This window comes from Lynx canadensis, chromosome D1 (assembly GCF_007474595.2).
Source record: "Lynx canadensis isolate LIC74 chromosome D1, mLynCan4.pri.v2, whole genome shotgun sequence".
Taxonomy (NCBI): domain Eukaryota; kingdom Metazoa; phylum Chordata; class Mammalia; order Carnivora; family Felidae; genus Lynx; species Lynx canadensis.
The window spans coordinates 60,879,283-60,902,372 of NC_044312.2; the positions used below are offsets into that span (position 1 = coordinate 60,879,283).

General features: G+C 36.1%; 1 protein-coding gene across 1 annotated transcript; it reads right to left on the bottom strand.

Annotated features, from left to right (window-relative positions):
• Positions 1–11,394: 11,394 nt before the first annotated feature.
• Positions 11,395–12,366, bottom strand: LOC115526255 (olfactory receptor 51F1-like). The gene has a single exon (XM_030333714.1). It carries the CDS (start codon positions 12,364–12,366, stop codon positions 11,395–11,397), a length of 972 nt encoding a protein of 323 aa, XP_030189574.1.
• Positions 12,367–23,090: the final 10,724 nt, after the last annotated feature.

Here is a 23,090-nt window from a genome sequence, read left to right on the forward strand (position 1 = left end):
TATGGTCTGCAGGAGCTGAATTATCTTGGAATATCTTGATTTTCTAAATTTAGAATTTAAAAATTACTTTTTGTTAAAGTTTAATACACAAAAACTTAGTAAAGTGCACAAAACTTTAGAGTACAGCTGAATAAAGTTTGGCATCTATATGGACTCATATAAATCCTTTCAAGATCAACTGATAGACTATTACCAGCAACCCAGAAGTCTTCCTAATGCCTCATCCTAATCAATCTCTTATCCTATTGTAACCATTATTCTGACTTCTCTTATCATAATTAATTTTCCCTCTTCTTGATCTTTATATAAATAGAATCATACAGTATATACTACTTGCCTCTGGCTTCTTTCACTCAATATTATATCTGTGGGATTTGTCAGTGGAATGAGATATTTAACTAAGTTCAATTTAATTTCATACCTAGCTATGAAATTGGTGTTTGGTGTGTATCACTTACTACCCTGGACTCTGATCAATATTTTTTTTGTTACATTTTTTATCCTTCAACTGGATTATAAGCTTATACTTATTAATATGGTCTCATGAAAATAAGAGGTTATTTTTAGCTAATCTTTGCTTAGTAGAATTCTTTGCTAATAGGAGATATTCAATATGTTTTTTGCTAATTTCTGTTTTATTTGCCCTTTCTGAAATACTCTAACCATGAGTAGATCCTGGCCTAAGAAAATAATTGGTTCCTTTTTGCCTTGGAATTTTAGAATTATTAAATTCAGATTCCAAGTGAAAATTTATTTTGACTTAGCAGAGAACATCAGGGACAACCCAGAAATCTACTTTAGATAAGGCCAGTTCATCCTATCTCATGACATATGTTTATTAGAGGGAACTAGAGGGAAGATGCTTCAGGTCCCGTGGATCTGAAGTGTGATACTCTTTTTACTTTGTAAACTAAAATACTGCCTTGTTTACCATTATGGAACCTGCCTCTATTGTGGTAAAAATCAATAAGGAAATTGATAATCTTCTTTTGTAGCATTTATACCCTGCTGTTTCACCTGGCCTTTGATTTCTTATAGGGTTATTTGGATATAGATTATATGACTGATAAGACCATGTTCCAGATGATGTTCTAAGTATTTTATATATATTACTTCATTTGAGCCTTTGAAAAGCCTAAGAGAGAAGTATTTTTTATTTATTACAGATGCATAAAGTGAAATTTAGAAGTTTGGACAAATAGCTGAAGGTCACAAAATCTGAAAGAACAAATGTTGGGAATCATAGAAAATAAGATTTTAGAAATTGTGCTATTAACAACTGCACTACATTTTCCAACGATAATAATAATGGTACCAATAATAATGATATAAGGCAAATGTGTTAGAGATATCTATGTCTGCAAATCTCCTAATTATTTATCATCTTTATGGTTCAGAGTTGAAACATTTATTTCAGGATTGCTTAAGTATTATATGATTGTAAATAAACTAATGAGACTTGATTTTAGCAGATTGTAATTTCTTAAGCATATTGTTGGATGCTATAATTTAAATTAATCCACTGGATACTATAAGTTAAATTAACCCATGGTGTATATATTATAAAAATGAATTTATTGCTCAAAATATATTTTAAATCTCTTTAGGATATCTATTATTCCTTTAGAATCCATCCATGATAATTTCCGTTAAGAATGCCCATTTTTATACAATTTTATCATTAACATTTTTTTAATGTTTATTTATTTTTGAGAGAGAGAGAAAGAGAGAGAGAGAGAGAGGGAGAGAGAGAGAGGGACTGATCGTGAGTCGGGGAGGGGCAGAGAGAGAGAGACACAGAATCTGAAGCAGGCTCCAGGCTTGGAGCTGTCAGCACAAAACCCATATACCATGAGATCCTGACCTGAGCCGAAGTCAGATGTTTAATCAACTGAGCCACCCAGGCGCCCCAATGCAATTTTATCATTTAAGTGACTATATAATTTACTTATGGATATAGATAAAAATTAGTTTGACTCTTTTAATAAACATGTTACCTACTTCTACATACTTTGAATTCCATAGGCAATCTATGAACAATGTTTTTATTCATTTATTTTCCTAATTGCATACTTATCTTTATCATAGGCTAATTTCCTAAATATTAGATCCACGTATCTTACTCTGTAATTTTTCTGCTTCAGTATCTCAAAGTCCACTTGAGCACAAGATGACTGCATCTGAATTAGTCCCCAGAACCCCTACAACTTGTATGTTCTATTTTCCTCAGTTTGATAATAGCTCGTGGTAGCTTGATGTGCCAGGCTGCCTGATCCAGAAATCTGAATGTATTTCCACCTCCCATCTGTTGATCATCAATTTCTGTCGGTACTGCAACTGTTTGTAATTCATACAGCGTATTGCTGTCACAATTTTGTTCCTAAGAATTACAATAGACTTTAATTATAAAATAATTTTAGCTAGTACTGTCTGAAACAGTCTCTCCCAGTTTTCTATTACATTTTCAAGGAAGATAAAGGATGAAAGGAACAGACCAAAGAAGTACTAATGCTAAAACTGATATCCTACATCTGAGATATTTTGAGGGTGATTAACTCCTAACTAAGGAATATGAGATCAGTTAAGTCAAAATATAGGATAGCACTTGAGTAATCAAAGAAAGGGTAAAATTCCTCTATTCTTTTAGGAAGAAGAATTGAAGTCTGATCTTCTAGATTAGTAGTCATTGCATATAAAGAAAGGTCTGGAGTTATATCCTGCTGCAGAGGAAAATCAGTTACCATCACACGATGGTCTGCCAAAACAATGAATAGCAACATAATCTCCCTGGAAAGACAAAATGCTGTTCCTATGATTGAAAGTGTTGTAGATTCAATTAACTAAATTAATTTATGTATTCATTCACAAAAAACTATTTAAAAGAGTCCTTCATTGTATCTTACTGAATTTAGAAGCGGTGTCTGTGGAATGTTACAAAGTTAACCACCTACATGGACAGGAAGAAGTGCCTGCATGCTATGAACATGCTGACCTGAGAGACATGCTGGTCTTCATGTCCGGGGCCTGGGTTGAAACATGTACTAGGTGAAAGGTTGGAGATTAATGAGAGAATAGTCCTAATATTCTTAGTGAGAAGAGAAATTAATATTGAGCCAGATTGTTTGCCCCACATAGCTCTACCTGTCATTGCTTTAATTGAATAGCACCATGAATAGGCTGTGACTAACATTCCTAGATTTTTTGTGAGAAGATTTTGGTTTTGGAGTGAAGGTTCCCCTAGACAGACATAACAGGACCAGTGTGTGAATCCAGGTCTGTCTGGCTCTCTAGGTATGCTCATTTCACTGTGCCATACTGCTTCTGGTGTTCAGACAAAATGAAAAAGAAACAAATCAGATTGCTGAAGACTGAATGGAATAAATGTGCTACAGTAGGCATAAACCAATTAGAAACAGAAGTAAAACAATGGTAAGGATGTGCCAGTGATTTTGGTTATTATATGTGTCAGGAAATATATACATAGAAGAAGCACAGCTTTGCTATGATTAGCTAAATAGTTGAAAACAAAATGTCTTTATGGAATTTGGAATTTCTGAATAGGTATCAGGTTCATGGAAGTGAACTAAAGAATGGAGAGCAAGTATAATCGGTGGCTCCAAGGGTTTGGAGACCAGAGACCTGTGGTAGGTGGAGAGAGTCTTACCTTTCAAGATGTGGAGAATTACAGAGGATACAATACCAGAGACTAAATGAATTGTCTTTAACTTCCCTTCCAAGAAACTCTTCCTTGGGTTTAAGCTAAATTACTCATGATGGAGCTTAAAGTCATCAGATACATTTTATTATAGAGACAACTAAGTAGTGGTGCTGATCTGAGACCAGCTGCTTGACTTGGCCTTTAGATAGGGAGGAGAGCTTCTTTTATCCTTATTTAGAGTGGGGTATGTGAAGGTCACCTATTTACCTCTCCGTATGGAAAATTTTTACAAAGGACTTTGATGGTGTAGCCATTTACCCAACTGGGATAAATACACCCTTGGGGGATTTCTGTGCTAGTCTACTGTGCTTCACCTCTCTGCCCCAAGTTATTTAGCTAGCACCAGGAAATGCGGATGCTCTGACAAGAGAAAAAGGACCAAAGAAAAATAAACATATTGACACAATAACTCTGTGTTTATCTGTTTTAATTAAAAATGATATTGAACATGAATACAGCATTTAAGATAAGGATCCAATATTTCTTCTTGATTTTTATTCTATTTGTTTCTTGTAAATAATGAATTACACAGATTTTTTTGTACAACTAAGTGGAATAACAAATATTTTGAAAGTATTTCCAGGTAATAGCATTGTGCCAAGTACATAGTACATATAAATGAAATATTTGTCGAAATGAGCAAATGGATTCCTACAATTCAGAAGCAAACAGTAAAATAGAATTACAATGTTAAGGGATTCCATGCAGGTTACACTTTCAATAGAAGAAGAAAGATTTGTCAGCATAGCCATTCAAATGGAAGCAACTCCTAGAAAAAAATAGATTGGTTCTTCTTCAGAGATTATGTTAATTAACATTCGTATAGTGATTAATTTTTCCAAGTAATTTTAGGTACATTATCTTATTTTGTCTTAGTCACTCAGGCTAAAACAAACATTTTTAATTTACCTAACATATACTGGTAAACAGTACTTAACACAAAATCAGTGGTCAGTAATGTTTGTCAAATTAATTTATCGCTCACTCTTGCAGATCTATTTCAAGTCTAGAAAAGAGAACCATATAAATAAGCAAAATAGAAGCCATTTTATTAAAGTCTATTTGGTTGATGATTAGGCTAATTAGCTAATAAAGTTGGTTAAATGTAGGAGTCATAAAAGTAATTTTAACCTACATTGATCATTTTATTTTAACTTGAGACATATATGTAATTTATTCATCATTGTTTGATGTAGAGTTAGGGTCTTTCAATGTAGTTCTGCAAATTGCAATTTTATATTATCTTCCTTTGTAAACCATATCTTTAATAAGCTGTATACAATTTCCATTATAATAATTATGATGACTGAAGGAAAAGCAAGTAGCCTACAGTGTACTTACTGGGGGCAATTAGGATTTGCTAACTAGAGAGTGATCTATGAGTGTTCAACTGGCCGCTAGCATTAGTCAGTATGTTTTACAGAGGGAATACATATGGCAAGTTTATTCAGTAGAACTTGCATGGGAATCTTTTTTTAATTAAGTTTTATGGGTATATAAAGAGCTGTATATATTTACTGTATACAATTTGATGAATTTGGGAATACATATACAGCTGTGAAAGGCCATAAATGTATTCCTCCCACCCCCTTTCGTATTATTTTATGTGTGTGTGTGGTAAAACACTTATCATAATACCTATCCTCTTAGCAAGTTTTCAGTATACAATACAATATTATGATATACAGACCAACAGGTATGTGAAAAGATGCTCAACATTAATAATCATCAAGGAAATGGAAATCAAAACCACAATGAGATATCACCTCACATTTCTTAGGATGCCTATCATTGAAAAAAAAGAACAGCAACAAAAAACAAATACTGGAGAATATATGGAGAGAAGGGAACACAGCATTGATGGGAATTTAAATTGGTACAGTCTTATAGAAAACAGTATGGAGGCTTCTTGGGGTGCCTGGATAGCTCAGTAGGTTGAGTGTCCGACTCTTGATTTCAGTTCAGGTCATGATCCCAGGGTCATGGGATCAAGCCCCTTGTTGGGTCTGTGATGACAGCATGGAGCCTGCTTGGGATTCTCTCTCTCTCTCTCTCTCTCTCTCTCTCTCTCTCTCTGCTTCTCCTCTGCTCACACTCTTGCTCTCTTTCTCTCTCTCAAATAAATAAACATTATATATATATATATATATATATATATATATATATATGAAAAAGGAAACAGTATGGAGGTTTCTCAAAAAATTTAAAGGAAGCATTAGATGCCCCTGGAGAAGAGCTTGGTCAAGTATTTTCAAAGTAAAACTTTTAATCATAAAACATACAGTTAATGGGGCACCTAGGTGGCTCAGTTGATTAAGCATCTGACTTGATTTTGGCTCAGGTCATAATCTCACAGTTCCTGGGATCCAGCCCCATGTTGGTCTCTGTGCTGAGCCTGCTTGGGATTCTCTCCCTTTGCTCCCCCATTTGCACATGCTTGCACAGGAGCACACATTCTCATGCTCAAAATAAATAAATAAACATTAAAAAAAAAAGACCACTGGGTGTTATATGTAAGGGATGAATCACTAAATTCTATTCCTGAAATCATTATTATACTATATGTTAACTAACTTGGATGTAATTTAAAAAATGATAATGAATTAAAAATAAATAATAAAAAAACAAAAACAACAACAAAAAAGAAACATAGAGTTAAGTTGTTACAGACATTTTGTGGTTGGTTTTGCATATTTTCTTCAATTCTTATAAATTGTCCCAGGCTAGAAATTACGTTTTTTTAAGGTTTAATGGTATATAGCATTATTTGTTATTAGTAACAAAGCATCTAGTATTATATTGAATTCATAAAACAGTAATTGTCAGAATAAGTAATTCTTTAATATAGTAAATATGAAAATTTTATGGAGAATCTAAATGTAGACAGGAGAGACATTTTATTGTTTCTATGTCTAACACAGATTTTTAATCTTGATTATTTTTTAATCATTGCTTCAGAATATCTGAATCTGTCTCTGCTGGCCTGCAGGAAAGATATGACATGCTAATATATGTGTTTATACTTTATAAATTTACATAACTCTCTTGCTATTCATCTAATCAGTGATTTTGTAATCCCTGGTACTTTTGCCTTGAGGAGTTTTGCTAATGGGAAATTTTCAAATTGAAATTTTCTTCTGTTTAATCAATCATTTAATTCTTAGGATTCTGACCACTGCCTTAAAGACATTTGTCTTTAATCAAATGTTCTTAATGTAATCTATTGGATAAAAAACAGGTATATGAGTGGTGTTGAGCAATTTTTTGGTGAAATATTTCCCCTTTTCTGATAGACCCAAACATAGAAGTGGGCCCAATCTGCTGGTCCTGTAGATGTGAACCTGATTGATCACTACTAGAGACTTAGACACCTGACCTAAGAAGGGTCAATCAGATGTTTTTCTCATAAGCATTTTTAACATTGTATTTCAGAATAATTTCTGTGTTATAGAAAAGCTGCAAAAACAATAGTAAAATTTTCATATGTCCTTCACCCTGATACTTCATTTCCTGAGTATTTGTAACTTCAAGGGAAGCCTGTGAAGACTGAGAAATGGCAGGCTTTTAAACTTCTCCTGAGCAGCCCATAGCTTCTCTGGCTTCTTTGTCTTGGGTTTGGTTGTTTGGCTCCTCCTTGTATTGCCCTGCATACTTTCTTAATTTGATAGATGTGCTTATTATTAAGTGTGCCCTTCACGTCTCTGATTATCTCAGTAGTCCTAGTTCTGAGCTTTTAATCCATCTTCACATTCCATGGAGGTCGTATTTCCATGAGCTGTTTTCAGCTGATGATTGAATATGGCAGGGAAACTAAGACAGGCCCATTCCTAGAAGGCACAGGATTCCTCTGACAGATGACTTTGACTTGAGGATACCTAATGGCCTTGACTAACTCTGTTTAGAACTGCATGGCAGTCTGGGATGATTCTTTCCACCGAAACTTTTTTTTCCTTATTTTTCTGTTTAACTCAAGGTGAAGCTTACATTAAAGTGTGACAGTTCTTCCAGCTTCCTTCTTGTCCATTCTTGACTTCTTCTTCTAATGTTCCCTAGCCCCTTGTTGGCTGTTTGTCTATTTTGCTCCAGGGATGTCATGCTCTATTAACCATCCCCACAACTGCTTTCACTTTGAACTCTATTGTGTGTTCTTTGGATCTTGTTGGTTTTTATGATAATTGCAGCCCTCTGGTTTTTGGTGATTATATGGCCTCTGTTATGTCCAGACCTCATCATATACATGGATATTAATGACCCTGTCTCAGTGACCTTATCTCCTGTTGTCCCTGGTCAGCAGAAAAGAGCTACTTCTCAACTTCTTAGTGATGCTGGTTTCATTTTCACAGCTCATTCCTAATGAACTTAGTGAATGGTGTGTCCTCTAGGCCTCTCATGGAACACACCCTAGGGCAGATCTTCTGACCTTATATAATCTATCCATCCTGGTGTGCTCACTTTTCTCAGCCACTATTCTATTGCTTAAAGAATTGTTCATAAAAGAAGTAGAATCAGGAAATCAACATAGATTAAAAGAAAAAGAGGAAGGAATATGGTATTTTGGGGTGGGAAGTAGCAGAATTCAACTTGAAGTTAACCTGTTGCATTTGAGGAATGGTAAGAATACAAGTCTAGTTAGAAAACCTGGCTAATTGGGGTGTCTGGGTGGCTCAGTCAGTTAAGTGTCCAACTCTTGGTTTCAGCTCAGGTCATGATCTTGTGGGTCATGAGATTGAGCCCCACATCAGGCTCCACACTGACAGCATGGATCCTGCTTGGGATTCTCTCTCTCCCTCTCTCTCTGCACCTCCCCCACTCATTCTCTCTCTCTCTCTCTCTCTCTCTCTCTCAAAGTAAATAAATAAACTTTTAAAAAAAGGAAAACCTGGCTAATGAAGTAGATAAGCAAGCATGTTTTACTACAAGTCTAAGAGACTTTATCCATCCTTCTGAAGGAAACATTTTGATTCCATTTTTTCCATAATTGATCAGATGACAGTTTCCTGGATGGATAAATTAAAGAGAGAAAAAAAGGCAAGGGACACAACAGATGTGCATGAATGAAAGAATCAGGACATATACAGTGTATGGGAAACATAATGAAAAAAATCATGCTTTCACATGCACAGAGCTGTTTTTTTTTTTTGCCATTCTCTTTTATTTTCTCTTGTGACCTATAGGATGAACTATTCAGATCCTTAAGACTCCCCATGATAATCTTTTTTCAGTGGTTTCCCCTTGAGCTACAAACTTTATTAGAATGTTAATTTAGTGAATTTACCTCAATCCCACTCAATATACTAAGCCAAGTACCAGTTTATTTCCTTTAATGAATTATACTAAGTAACATGCATATGTAGTATGCCAGACATTTTGTAGATCAACAATATAACTCAACCTAAATAAAATTATGCAAATATTTGCTTGCACCTTATAAAGTTCCCTAAAATATATCAAAAGCATTTCCCTCTTGCCATTATCTTGTTCACTTTCTTAACTCTAGATATCCTCTAGAGATAGGCTCAATCACAGCAAACTTGGCAATACTGTGGCCCTTTGAGCATCTCAACATATAAGTCCCTCAACTCTAATATTCCCAGGTGTTCTATCTTTCTGAAGCTCCAGTCAGCTAACAGACATATAGAATTACCAGAGCAAAAGTCCCCCATACATTCAGGAAGCACACCCAAATTTCTAAACTAAATCTACAAATCAATTCCTTTATAGAATAGTATTGTTCAAGCAAAAGATGTTCTTTAAGCAACTAATACAAATCCTACAATCTAAAGTCACTTAATAGAATCCAATGGGTAGAGAAAACAGAACAAAAAAAGAGGTAAAGTTTTGTATATTCTTCAATGCTGTGTCCAGATAGGACCTATGAATTTAAAACTCAGAAGAGTATTCTTCCATGAGGAGTAAAATGGTGATGCAGTACTTCTCACGTTCTTCTAGTTTCTTCCAAAATATATGTCTCCTCTATTTACCTTTGGAAACATTTTCAACTTAGATGGCAACACAAACAAGAGGTATAATTTTGCCTTATCAAGTTAGTACATTACTTTATATTTGTTTATGTCACTGCTTCACACACTAGACTTTAAGCTTCTTGAGTGCAGAGAATATGTTCTTTTGAGCTTTTGATTTCTATTGCTTCTCACAAAGCCAAACATAAAGTAGGATCCCCGTTGCTTGTGTGCTGGCAAATTGAATATCTGAAAACTAAGAAGTCCTCATTTGTAGTGTTTTTCAGTTCCCAGGTATAAATGGTTTTTTCAAGCTGCCAGGACATGGTGGAACACAGAGTTGAGATGAGATGCACAGCATGGCTGCCTGTAAGCTGATGTGCGCTGGCTCCACGTGTGCTGGCCTTTTTTTTTTTTTCAGGCTTGTATTCTCCAGAGGAAAAGTTATCTGATGTTTTCCGTGACTCCATACAGGCCGTAACAGTTCAGAGAAAGTGACTAGTTCTAAATACAAGTCTAAATAATACAGCTTAACAATACAGCTGTATCCCAGTGTTTGTGGGCTACATGAAACATCCCTCCTATTGATTACTTTTACAACTGCAATAAAATTGATGTGACTCCACTTTCCTCTTCATTTTTGTACCATTTTATACAACTGACTTTTAAGCTTCTGCCTGTCTCTTAAATTGATATGGTTACCATAAGTTCTTTTTTAGGAACAAAATATTTTAGGTACGGCCATGTATAGCTGTTTATAGGCTGAACATCATAAATTATTTATCTCGATTCTTTGGTTGGTTAAGATATCCATAGTAGGTCCTTTGTGGCATTTGTGAAGCCTCTGAAATTTTATGGAAAATCTGAATGTGTTTATATGTGATTTTTCTGTGGAGAAGTCTTCATCCATTTCATTAGACTCCAAAGGGACTGTTATGCTTTAAAAGGTTAAGAAGCTCTGCCTCAAACTATTTCTAGTTCTCCAAAGTTCCCATTTCCTGTAATGAATTAGCAAATGCCCCTAATCCTTGAAGCTGTGCTATTGGCTGTCCAATACTAAATATTGATCTCTGGCTTACATGGCATGACATATCTATTCTAATCTTTTGAACTATTAACTATGAATGAAGAAAACAAACTATAGTCTAAGAAAGACAACACAACTTTCTTTTAAGGCATGATATATAAACATGAAGATTCTTACTTTTTCAGTTCTTACTTTTGATCTTATAATATTTTTCCTAGATGCTTTTGGCAGAGTGTTAATACACTAGTGAAGAGCATGGCATCTAAGATGCAGAAAGCCTGGATTCAAATCTCAACCCTCAGCCATGTCAGATGTCTGGCCTTTGATGGCCTAAATGTCTTTAGGCCTCACTTTCTTCATCTCTAAAATGTAATTAATACTGTATAGTTCACTGAGCTCTTTGAAGAGTAAATGGAATATGTCTTAAAAGCTGTTAGTAGAACACATACTATAAAGTAGTCACTAAATGTTAATTACTCTGAGTATTTTCTTATTTCATTATCAATGATTTTCATGTTTCCCTTTTGGACTATAAAATTCTTGGGATGTGACATATTTATGACTGAAAACACAAAGCCACTCTCTAAATATTTGTTGATTAAGGAATAAAATGACAAAAAAAAATCTGATAGACAGTAACTTACCAGGACTACTTTTCTACAGTGAAAGTCACTTTTTTCAGGTTTTTCTCAAACAAACAGCTCTGTTTGTTTTGCAAGGAGAAGACTGAGTATAGCTTTGCGAATCTGTTTTGTTTTTACACTATAGATGATGGGGTTGAGCACTGGAGGAAAAAGCAGGTATATATTAGCCATCATCGAATGGACCACTTTGGGGGCTGATGGACCATAGCGATGCACCAAGGATAGGCTCATCATGGGGATGTAGAAAATAGCGACTGCTCCAATGTGGGACACACAAGTGCTGAAGGGGAGTTCTTCAGGGGAGGCAATACTGAGCACACAGCGAATGATCAAGATATATGACAGGATAATGCATGGTGTATCTACTCCTGTGGTCAGGATGAGATCAATTAATCCACAGATGCTGTTGGCCTGAGTATCTGAACATGCTAATTTAATCACATCTGGGTGGTAGCAGTAGGAGTGGGAAAGGACATTTTCTCTACAGAAATAGAGAGGCTTAAGGAGCAAAAGTAGTGGTACTATTAATACTACACTACGTATAATCATTAACAAGCTCATCTGAATTATTCTGGAATTAGTGAGAATAGTAGTATACCTCAGAGGATCACAGATGGCCACATAGCGGTCAAAAGCCATAGCCACCAGCACCCCAGATTCTATGAATGTAAATCCATGAAGAAAAAACATCTGGATAATGCAGGTATCTAGATTGACTTCTGTTGCATCAAACCAGAGGATACCTAATGTTGTTGACATTGTAGAAATGGCCAACCCCAAGTCAGCAGCTGAAAGCATAGAGAGGAAATAGTACATGGGTTCATGGAGACTCTGCTGGGTAATGATGACAAACAGGATCATGCTGTTCCCAGAGAGGGCAATGGCATAGAGACAGCAGAAGGGGATAGAAATCCATGCATGGACAGACTCTAGGCCAGGAATTCCAGTCAATAAGAAGGTTGGAAATTTAGATGTCAAGTTACTTAAGATCTGCATGTTTTCCTGGATTCGTAGCATGCTGTCCTCACAATGCTCACATCCTATAGGAATAATAAATTACATTGTCACACAAAAATTTCTAGATAAATTTTCTTCTGCTTAAGGAGAGCTATATAGGTCATAGATAAATACTCTATCATTGAGAAAACTCTAAATCAAACTCTATTTTAAGTATATATACTCTTAAATTCAAGGAAAATATGTCTAATTTATGATGATAATTATTTGCTATACTGACAGAATTTTAGTTCATAAGATTCTATGGATGGATAATTACTATATAATAGGTAATATAATTCAATGCATTCCATTTTGAATAGGTTGTATATTAAATGACTAAGAGAAACCCACCTAAAGATATCCGTGGCTCTCCAGTGCCCACATGGGTATCAATTTCCAGGCAAAAGTCTCCAGATTTTTGCTGATAATATCCAGTTGGAAGTTATCATTATATAAGTGCCATTTCAATCCAACAGTGTGGGTGAACAACCTCAGAGGGTAGATTTACAAAAGAAAACCAATGAAGACCAACTCCATAGAAGTTACTGGAAAGGACTATATACACTAAAGCAAGGCTAGACGCTTTACAGGAACCATTAAAACCAAGAGAGATGATGATATGACTGGGTGTTACATGAACAACAATGTCAAAGTGCTTAAGTGGTCAAATCTTCTAAGGATTAAAAATTTCAAATGCACCCAAGGAGCATAGTGACCCTAGAAAAAACAGTTGAGTCTAGGGATGACAGCTGAGAAGCTGCTACAGTGTCTTGAATGAATGGAAAAATGAGTAGTAGAGGCACAGGTAAATTATTTCGGGAAGTCATCAGTGAAGGCAAGTGGAGAAATAGGCCATCACTAAAGAAGACCAGAGGTGGATGGAAGATTTCTACAAGATTAGACAAACTTAGAGAAATATATATATTTATAAACTGAGGCTACAGATATAGAAGATAGTGAGAGATTGAAAACATAGAACAATAGGGATTAATTGGTATAGAAAACTCAGTAAGAAAGTAGTAGGTGATTGAATACAGAGCATAACAGTAATTAACCCTCAGAAAGATAAGGATCACCATTTCCATTGACCCTCTAGAATAAGTGGCAAAAGAGTAGATTGATGGAGGGTCATGTGAGGGAATTATGAGGCAGTGCCTGTATGGGATTTTTTTTTCCTTTTTTTAAAATTGTGGTCAAATAAATCTAATATAAAATTTACCATTGTTAGCATTTTAAGTGTACATTTCAGTGGTATTAAATACATTCATAATATTGTACAAGCATTATCACCATCCATCTCCATAACTCTTTTCTTCTTGTAAAACTGAACTGTATACCCATTAAACACTCAGTCCTCTTTCCCCAATTATCTATGTAGAGTTCTCACTACTCTTAATATCTCATATAAGTGGAATCACACAGTATTTGTCCTTCAGTGACTGGTTTATTTCACTTAGTGTAATAACCTGAAGAGTCATCTGTGTCATAAAGTATGTCAGAATTTCCTTTTGTTTCTAACCAGTGCCTACTTTTTTTCCTTATGAATTATTAGGGGGAAATTTGCTGCTGTTCAAAGCGTGTGGAGTGATGGAGGCTGGTTTGAGGACATGATAGAGGATTTAAATAGATGTTACAGGGAATAGAGGAGACAGTTGAATCAATACACACAGAAATGTTATAAATATTATAAAATCTTGTTCAATTAAAATGTTTAACATAATTTTGAAAGCAATACATTTAATTGTTGAATTGTTAAAATCAATTCTAGGAAGACTTAAATCAAATAATACCAATGGTAGTTATTGTAATGTTAATACTTTTCAATCAAGCTTTTAACAATACTAGGTAAAGTTTATTATCTGAGAGTAAATACCCCATAATAAGCATATATGTTACAATTCCTTTTAGGTACTTTCTGTGGTTCCTTTTTAAACTCTAGTTCTCAAGGTTTCCATTCAGTCTGTGAAAAATTGTAATTTTTATCTATCAGCTAGTAGGAATCAGATATCTGTGTGGTATGTGGATCCCTTAAGACAAGATGAATCCTAGTGTTACCTGACTTTTCTGAAAGTTCATATGAATATTTGTGAATAGGCAACAATCAAAGTGTAAATTCAACACAATGGACACCTTTTTCTACCTTCTTACCAGCTCAACATGGAAAGAGGAGCCTTCTTTGTCTTCACTCTCAGAGAGAGAACGAGATACAGTTCTGGAGCCATGGACTTTATACCAAAGTGAGTTTGAGCTGTGGGGCCATTGGTGAAATGTGCATCTCCCTGAGGCCATATTCAGAGGAAAACTGAAATCTTCTGTCTCCATCTGTAAATACAGGACAATGCTGTATAATCTCAGAAGGATTTTAGCCACTAACTCAAGTGACTAGTAATCCACAGGGATTAAATGCAAAACATGTAATTATCCATATAAATGGAGAGTTTAGACAGTGTTCTAGGCCCTGTGGAATAGAGGGATGCATGTTATGGATTAAGGATTATCAGTATGCTGGGAAGACAGTACAGCAAACCAGTGTTCATTGGAATAACAATTATAGTGACAATTAGGAGAGAACATATGCCCCCAGTTTCCAGGCCCCTATCCTTACATTTTTGCATGGACACATCGGGAGGATGATATATCCACTCCCAAACCTTCTCTGCCCAGACACTCACTAGCTTTTCCCCAAGAAATGGGTCAGCTCTTCACATATAAATTGGGACTTCTTAAGCTAGTAGTTGAGTCACTGTGGGTGAATGAGTTCTCATGTGCATGTGTTCTTGCTCTCATACTTGCTGTTTTCCTGTGGTATTAAGTTCAGGGGCCTAAGACTCCTCGGGGAGTGTGACCATTGTTGTCAATATGGACAGTTGCATCATGGAAGCAGGTTACTTTTTAGTCCTAGCAATTCTAATTCATTAAATTTTTTTTCATGTTTATTTATTTTTGAGAGAGAGAGAGAGCAGGGGAGGGGCAGAGAGAGGAGACACAGAATCTGAAGCAGGCTCCAGGCTCTGAGCTGTCAATACAGAGCCTGATGCGAGGCTTGAACTCACGAACTGTGAGATCATGAACTGAGCCAAAGTCAGATGCTTAACCGACTGAGCCATCCAGGTACCTGTAGGCCCAGCAATTCTAGATTCCTGGGAAAAAAGAAGACCCAGATATGAACAGTATGTTTCTCCTTTATAGAGAAGTCCCACACAGGCAAGAACAGTCTTACGTTTACCTAGACATCAATAAAATCAGTAATCTCTTCTATATTTAGCTATTTTTCTTTAATTTCCATTTGGCTATTATTTCTATGCTTCCTTGTTTAAGAACTCTTAATGCCAGGAAGTCTAAGGGGTTCAATTCAAGTGCTATAACTCTATGTGGAACCCCTCAAGTGTCTGGACTGATACTTCAAACACAAAAAATGAAATATGAGCAAATCATAGCACAAAATTTTATGAGTCAGTGAGAAAAAATTCAAAGTTTTACCATTGTTGCCTTCATAGAGGTTACAATATAACTACAGTTTCCATCCAAATCTTTCTGTGGTGGCCAGACTATAAAATAATAAAATCAACCCTGATTATCCCTGCCTCCTTGAACTCTAGTGTAATCCTTTGCCCTTGAATATAGGTAGGATCTGTGACTTGCTTCTAACCAATGGAGTAATAGCAGAGGTGATAGGATATTACTTTCATGGTTATGTTACCTAAAATGTGGCTCTGATGAAATGACAGCATGGTGCTTTGGCACATGGCAAAGAACTGAGGGCCATCTGTAGCCACCAACCAGCTAGGAACCAAATGTGGCTTCCTTTAGCAACAGCCAGCAAGAAACTGAATCCCTCAATCTAATAGGCCACAGGGAACTAATGGAATCCTGCCAACACCCATGTGATCTTGAATGCATATCCTTCCCCATTTGAGCATCAAGTGAGATCATGGCCCTGATTATACCTTGATTACAGTCTTGCAGACTCAGCTAAGCTGTACCCAGAGTCCTGATTTACTGAAGTTGTGAGATAAATGTTTTGAGCTTTTTGAAGACACAACATTTGTGGTAATTGTTATGTAGCAATAGGTAATTTCTATTGAAGGTCTAAAGCAATCTGTTTCAGTTGTTTTTCCACTGCTCTACTATCTTGGGGTTGCTAATGAGCATGAAAACACTAACATACCAAGTGACATTTACTTATTCCCTGAGTGATATGTCATGACTATGGAAGTTTTGAGGTTATTGAGGAAAATGATTGTGCTTTTTATGGTTTATGCATTACACAAAACACCCAGAACACATCTGGATACATCATAGGAAGCAAATAATGGCTTTCTGAGTTGTAAATAAACTTGTTATAAAGACAGTAACATGCATTCAGCAAGGTATGCATGTGAGTGTACTGCTCACTGATTCATCACATATAATTGCAGTCCAGGTAATGGTATAGAATAGAGGCCAGCAAGTTTTTTTCTTTTCTATAAGGAATGGATAGTAAATATTTTAGGCTTTTTCAGGCCATATAGTATTCTGTCTTAACTATGCAATTTTGATGCTGTAGCATGGAAATATCTATAGTCCATTCTTACTTGGTGTAACTCTCTTCAAATTGAACTTCATTTATAAAAACAGGTGGTAGGCCAGATTTGGCTTTTAGGCTGTAGTTTGTTAATTCTGATCCTTACTACATATTCTCTTCTAGCCCATCCTGATAACTGTCCTCTCCTCTTACAACCAAAGTAACTACCATCCTGACCTTCAACATCCTAAATTGGTTTTCCCTATAATTTGCATTTATAATATAATAAAATATATAAATTGAATAATACAGTATGTATACTTCTGTTTTTGGCTCCTTTGAAATTATCATATGAGATTTTTTCACATTGTGTATGACAGTTGGTAATTGTTTTTAATTCTTTTAATTATATGAACATAGCAAAAGTTAATCAATTTTTCCTTTCTTAGATACTTTCTTTGTTTTCAGGTTTTCGTTACAAATAATTATGCTTCTATAAACATTATTATGCCTTTCAGAGCACACATATATACATATCTGCTGGTTAATATTCTAGGAACTAAATTGCTGGGTCAACTTTGAGATACTCTCAAATGTTTTTTGCTTTTTTGTATTTTTTTCTAATTTCTTTAAAAAAATTTTTTTTAACGTTTATTTATTTTTGAGACAGAGAGAGACAGAGCATGAATGGGGGAGGGGCAGAGAGAGAGGGAGACACAGAATCTGAAGCAGGCTCCAGGCTCTGAGCCATCAGCCCAGAGCCCCATGCAGGGCTCGAACTCACGGACCGCGAGATCGTAACGTGAGCTGAAGTCGGACGCTTAACCGACTGAGCCACCCAGGCGCCCCATCTAATTTCAATGTTTATATATTTTTGAGAGAAAGAGAGACAGAGTGTGTGCAGGGGGCAGAGAGAGAGAGGGAGACACAGAATTCAAAGCAGGCTCCAGGCTCTGAGCTGTCAGCACAGAACCCGAAGTGGGGCCACGAACCACATGATCATGACCTGAGCCAGTCAGAGGCTTAACCTACTGAGCCACTCAGGCGCTTCTCTCAAATGTTTTTTTGAAAGAATTTGTACCAGTTTACACTCAGACCAGCAGTATGCGAGAGTTTCTGTTGATTCATACCTTTACCAGTATTTGATGTTATCGTATTTTTAAAGTTAATCATTCCTATGGGTTTGTAGTCTGATTTTAGCATTAATTACCATTTTCCTAACTAATGATATTGTATACCTTTTCAAATGTTTAATGGCACTTTGAATATAGTTTCTTATAAGACTGTTCCAGACTTTTCCCCATTTTTCATTGGCTTGTTTGATTTTTCTTTTGAATGTTATAGAATTCCATGTATATACAGGACAGGAATTCTCTTTTTAATATTCACTTTCTGGAAAATGTCTGTGATGAATAGATTTCCAGTTTTTTTTTTAATATTAAATTTATTGTCAAATTGGTTCCATACAACACCCAGTGCTCATCCCAACAGGTGCTCTCCTCAATACCCATCACCCACCCTCTCCTCCCTCCCATCCCCCATGAACCCTCAGTTTGTTCTCAGTTTTTAAGAGTCTCTTATGTTTTGGCTCCCTCCCTCTCTAACCTCTTTTCTTTTTTCTTCCTCTCCCACATGGTCTTCTGATAAGTTTCTCAGGATCCACATAAGTGTGAAAACATATGGTATCTGTGTTTCTCTGTATGACTTATTTCACTTAGCATAACACTCTCCAGTTCCATCCATGTTGCTACAAAAGGCCATATTTCATTCTTTCTCATTGCCATGCAGTATTCCATTGTGTATATAAACCACAATTTCTTTATCCATTCATCAGTTGATGGACATTTAGGCTCTTTCCATAATTTGGCTATTGTTGAAAGTGCTGCTATAAACATTAGGGTACAAGTGCCCCTATGCATCAACACTCCTGTATCCCTTGGGTAAATTCCTAGCAGTGCTATTGCTGGGTCATAGACTTTAGCCTCTACTACAAAACTGTAATCATCATGATATTGGCACAAAAACAGATGCATAGACCAATGGAAAAGAATAGAGACTCCAGAATTGGACCCACAAAAGTATGGGCAACTAATCTTTGCAAAGCAGGAAAGAGTATCCAATGGAAAAGACAGTCTCTTTAACAAATGATGCTGGGAGAACTGGATGGCAACATGCAGAAGAATGAAACTAGACCACTTTCTTATACCATTCACAAAAATAAACTCAAAATGGATGAAGGACCTGCATGTGAGACAGGACACCATGAAAACCCTAGAGAAGAAAGCAGCAAAAACCTCTCTGACCCAGCCACGGCAATTTGTTACTTGACACATCTCCAAAGGCAAGGGAATTAAAAGTAAAAATAAGCTATTGGGACCTCATGAAGGTAAAAATCTTCTGCACTGCAAAGGAAACAATCAACAAAACAAAAAGGCAACTGACAGAATGGGAAAAGATATTTGCAAATGACATATCGGACGAAGGGCTACTATATAAACTCTATGAAGAACTCACCAAACTCCACATCTGAAAAACAAATAATCCAGTGAAGAAATGGGCAGAAGATATGAATAGACACTTCTCTAAAGAAGACATCCAGATGGCCAACAGGCACATGAAAAGACTGACTCTTGATTTCAGCTCAGGTCAATATCTAGTCCCACATGGAGCCCTGTACTGGCAGCATAGAACCTGCTTGGGATTATTTCTCTTCCTCTCTTTCTTCCCCTCTCAAGTTCTCTCTCTCTCTCTCTCTCTCTCTCTCTCTCTCTCTCTCTCTCAAAATAAATAAATAAACTTAAAAAAAAAAACAAAAGAAATAACATGGCTGGTAACTCTAGGGCTTCTAGAAATTAGTGAATCCCAAAACTCTTCCATGATGGTCCATACCTAAGATACACACATTGAGAACTGGAAATCAAAGACTGAGTGAGACTCCAGGTTTATCTGGGATTGGGGATAAGGACAAGGCTCTGCTAAGTGAGGCATCATACCTCCTTGGGCCTTTCTTCTTCTTCTGCTTTCTGACCTCTAGCCTCAAAGATAGAGTAAGATTAGTTAGTGACCTCAGGCATAACAGATGTAGCAGAGAATCAATAATAAATACATAATCAGGTCATCAGGGTATAAGTGGGTGAGGGTGATGACTGTAGATTGTAGCAGGTGCTGGAAGAGGTTGGAGGAGGGGATTTTAGGATGAACTATGAACTTGTTATGTTCATAACCCCAGCACCAAACACAGTACTGGCACATAGTAAGTGGTGAAGAAATGCTTGTTGACTTTGAGCATGAAATACATCATACTAATAACACTGTGTTTGGCTCCGTGCAGAGTAGACAATACTGATGATGCATTATTCCCCTCTTGAAGTTACTGTAGAACTGAGCTCAGACAGCAGATCTCAGCCCTGAATAATGTTTAAAAACCAGGAGAAGCTGACCTGCTTTTGTTAAGTTCTGACTGGCTTCTCTTAGCCATTAGGTCACCTTAGAGGTGTGTGCTGAAAGAAGAGAGGCACTGGGATGACTCTGCCCATGTACAAATGGGAAATCAAGTCTCTTGCTCAAAGTACTCACTTGATAGTTTTTGGAAATGAGTACAGGTGCCTGGAGTTAGTTACAGATTTGATGTCCTGGACCCACTGGTTCTTCAGGTTGTAATGAAGGCAGTCTTCTATTTTCACTGATTCATGATACTTAAGGGTACTTCTAGTCATGATAGAGCTGCACAGTTTAAGTAAGTAGGTTTTCTACTGGAGCTGGAATTCAGTGTGCTTCATTTGATCGTTTCATGCTAACTAGGCTCTCTGATTGCCATTTTCTCCTGTCTCTATGGTAGTCCCATCCTCTTATAGAATAATATTTGGTGTAACATAATCACTTCATAGGTATTTCTTGAAGAGAAATGTAAAATGTTCCACATATTTTATATTTGTAAATAAAAAGAAGTGAGTGAGGGACAAATTGTTATTTATCTGTCAAAGGTATCTTATCAGACAGGTAACAACCTTCAAAGTTTCCATGGGAATAATGAAAGGAGGCCTTAGGACTGAAATGTCTGGTATCCCATTTTGGAGGAAGGAGGCAAAAATGGACCTGCCGATGCCATCTTGTGGCCAGGAGTGGAATTGTTGTGACGATGGTAGCAGGCACATGTAAAAATTTAATCATTCATTCATGCAAGTAGGTTGGTTGTTTTTTTGTTTTTGTTTTTGTTTTTTGTTTTTTATAGTCAGCTAAGTTTGGGAAAGAATAGTGAATAATTATGTATAATTTTATATTCAAGTAAGAGGAACAGATGGTGAATAAGTTGGAAATAAAATATTTGTGTTGAAAGAAAATTGATGATATGTAAGTTGATATGTAAGATATGTTGAGGTATGTGAGTTAAGAAATACCTCACTGAGAAAGTGGTATTAGTTGAGATCTAAACGGTGTTGAGAGGAAGATAGAATATTCTAGAAAATGACAGCTGGAGGAAGTGGGAAGATTTAGGTCAAAGCACTAAAACAGATAAGAAGTGAATATATTTGAGGAGTGCCTGAGTAGCTCAGGAGGTTAAGTATCCGACTTTGGGTCAGGTCATGATCTCACGGTTAGTGAGTTCGAGTCTTGCATCAGTCTCTGCTGTCTTCACAGAGCCTGCTTTGGATCCTCTGTCTTCCTCTCTCTCTGCCCCTCTCCTTCTCTCTCTCTCTCAAAACGAGATATTTTTGTATAAAAATAAATTTAAAAATATTAAAAAAAAAAGCAGTGAGGGGTACCTGGGTGGCTCAGTCAGTTAAGCGTCCGACTTCAACTCAGGTTATCATCTCACGATTCATGAGTTCAAGCCCCACGTCAGGCTCTGTGCTAATAGCTCAGAGCCTGGAGCCTGCTTCGGATTCTGTGTCTCCCTCTCTCTCTCTGCCCTTCCCCCATTCACGTGCTCTTTCTGTCTTTGAAAACTTAATACAAGTAAAAAAAAAAAAGTTAAAAAAAAAGAAGTGAATTTATTTCGAGGAAGAATAGAAAGGGCAGAAGCATTGGAAAAAGGTAAAAACTGGTATGTTGAAAAAACAGAATATACTACTTAACAATAATAGGAAATGGATTACTTATAAAAAATGCAACAGTATGACTGAATCTGAAAATATTTATACTGAGTGAAAGATACCAGACTCGAAAGAATGTATTATTTATTATTTCATTTATGAAAGTTTTAGTGAGAGAGAAATTAATCTATAGTGAATGAAATCAGATCAGGGTTTTCCTGGTTTGGGTACAGAGGTGGTGATTGACTCCAGAGAGGCAAGAGAAACTTTTCTGAAGTGATGGAAATGTTCTATGTGTTAATTGGGCTGGTAGCTACAGAGGCATTTATAAGTGTCAGTACTCTTCAAACTGTGTGTTAAAATACTTACATTTTATTGTCACAAGTTATACAACAACAAAGCTGATTTTAAAAAGAGGAAGAGGCACTCACAATCACTAACTGATTTGCTGATAACAGTATCACAGTCCCTTGACAACCCTAAAATTTGGGAATCATGAAAATGCTCCTTCAGAATACCTATTCATTTCTGGGGACACTTTTAGTCTCCAATAGTGTTTCTTCTGGGGGAAGCAAACATGTTTCTGATTCTTCTTAAAGTACTTTCAACTGATGTTGGTTTTCGTATCATAAAAGCCTGAGTTCCTAGACCCTCTTCACTGTTGGCTTTGATGGGAGAGTGTGCAGGATGATAAAAAGACCAATGCAACAATTGTATTGGATGTTTTTTACCTTGTTTGTGTGATGGTATTATGTATGCATGCATATATCCAAACTCATATAAATGTATATATTGATGTATAAATAAATATGTATACCTATTTTATAAGTATACTCTATAAAGCTGAAAGACTAAAAGTAAGCAAAATACATTTTTCTAAAATAACTTGAAATTTTAGTTTAAAAGGAAATTAAATATTTACAAATACTAAAACTCTTTGTGACTTTCTCATTCCCTTAACCATAAATATAGTTATCCTCAGAAGAAAATCTTTTTCATTCTTTTCCACAACTTCTTCATTCTGAAATCCATTGTCATCTGGGAATAGGAAATTTTTGTAAGGAAAGACCAACACTCAGCATACCTAATACTCATGGTTACTGGTCTCTGAAAGTTGTGATTCTGGCACCAATTTCATATCTGGATTTTCAAGCTTTTCGGGAAGTTATCCTATTCACGAGTCCTTCATCTTTTTAGATTGTCCC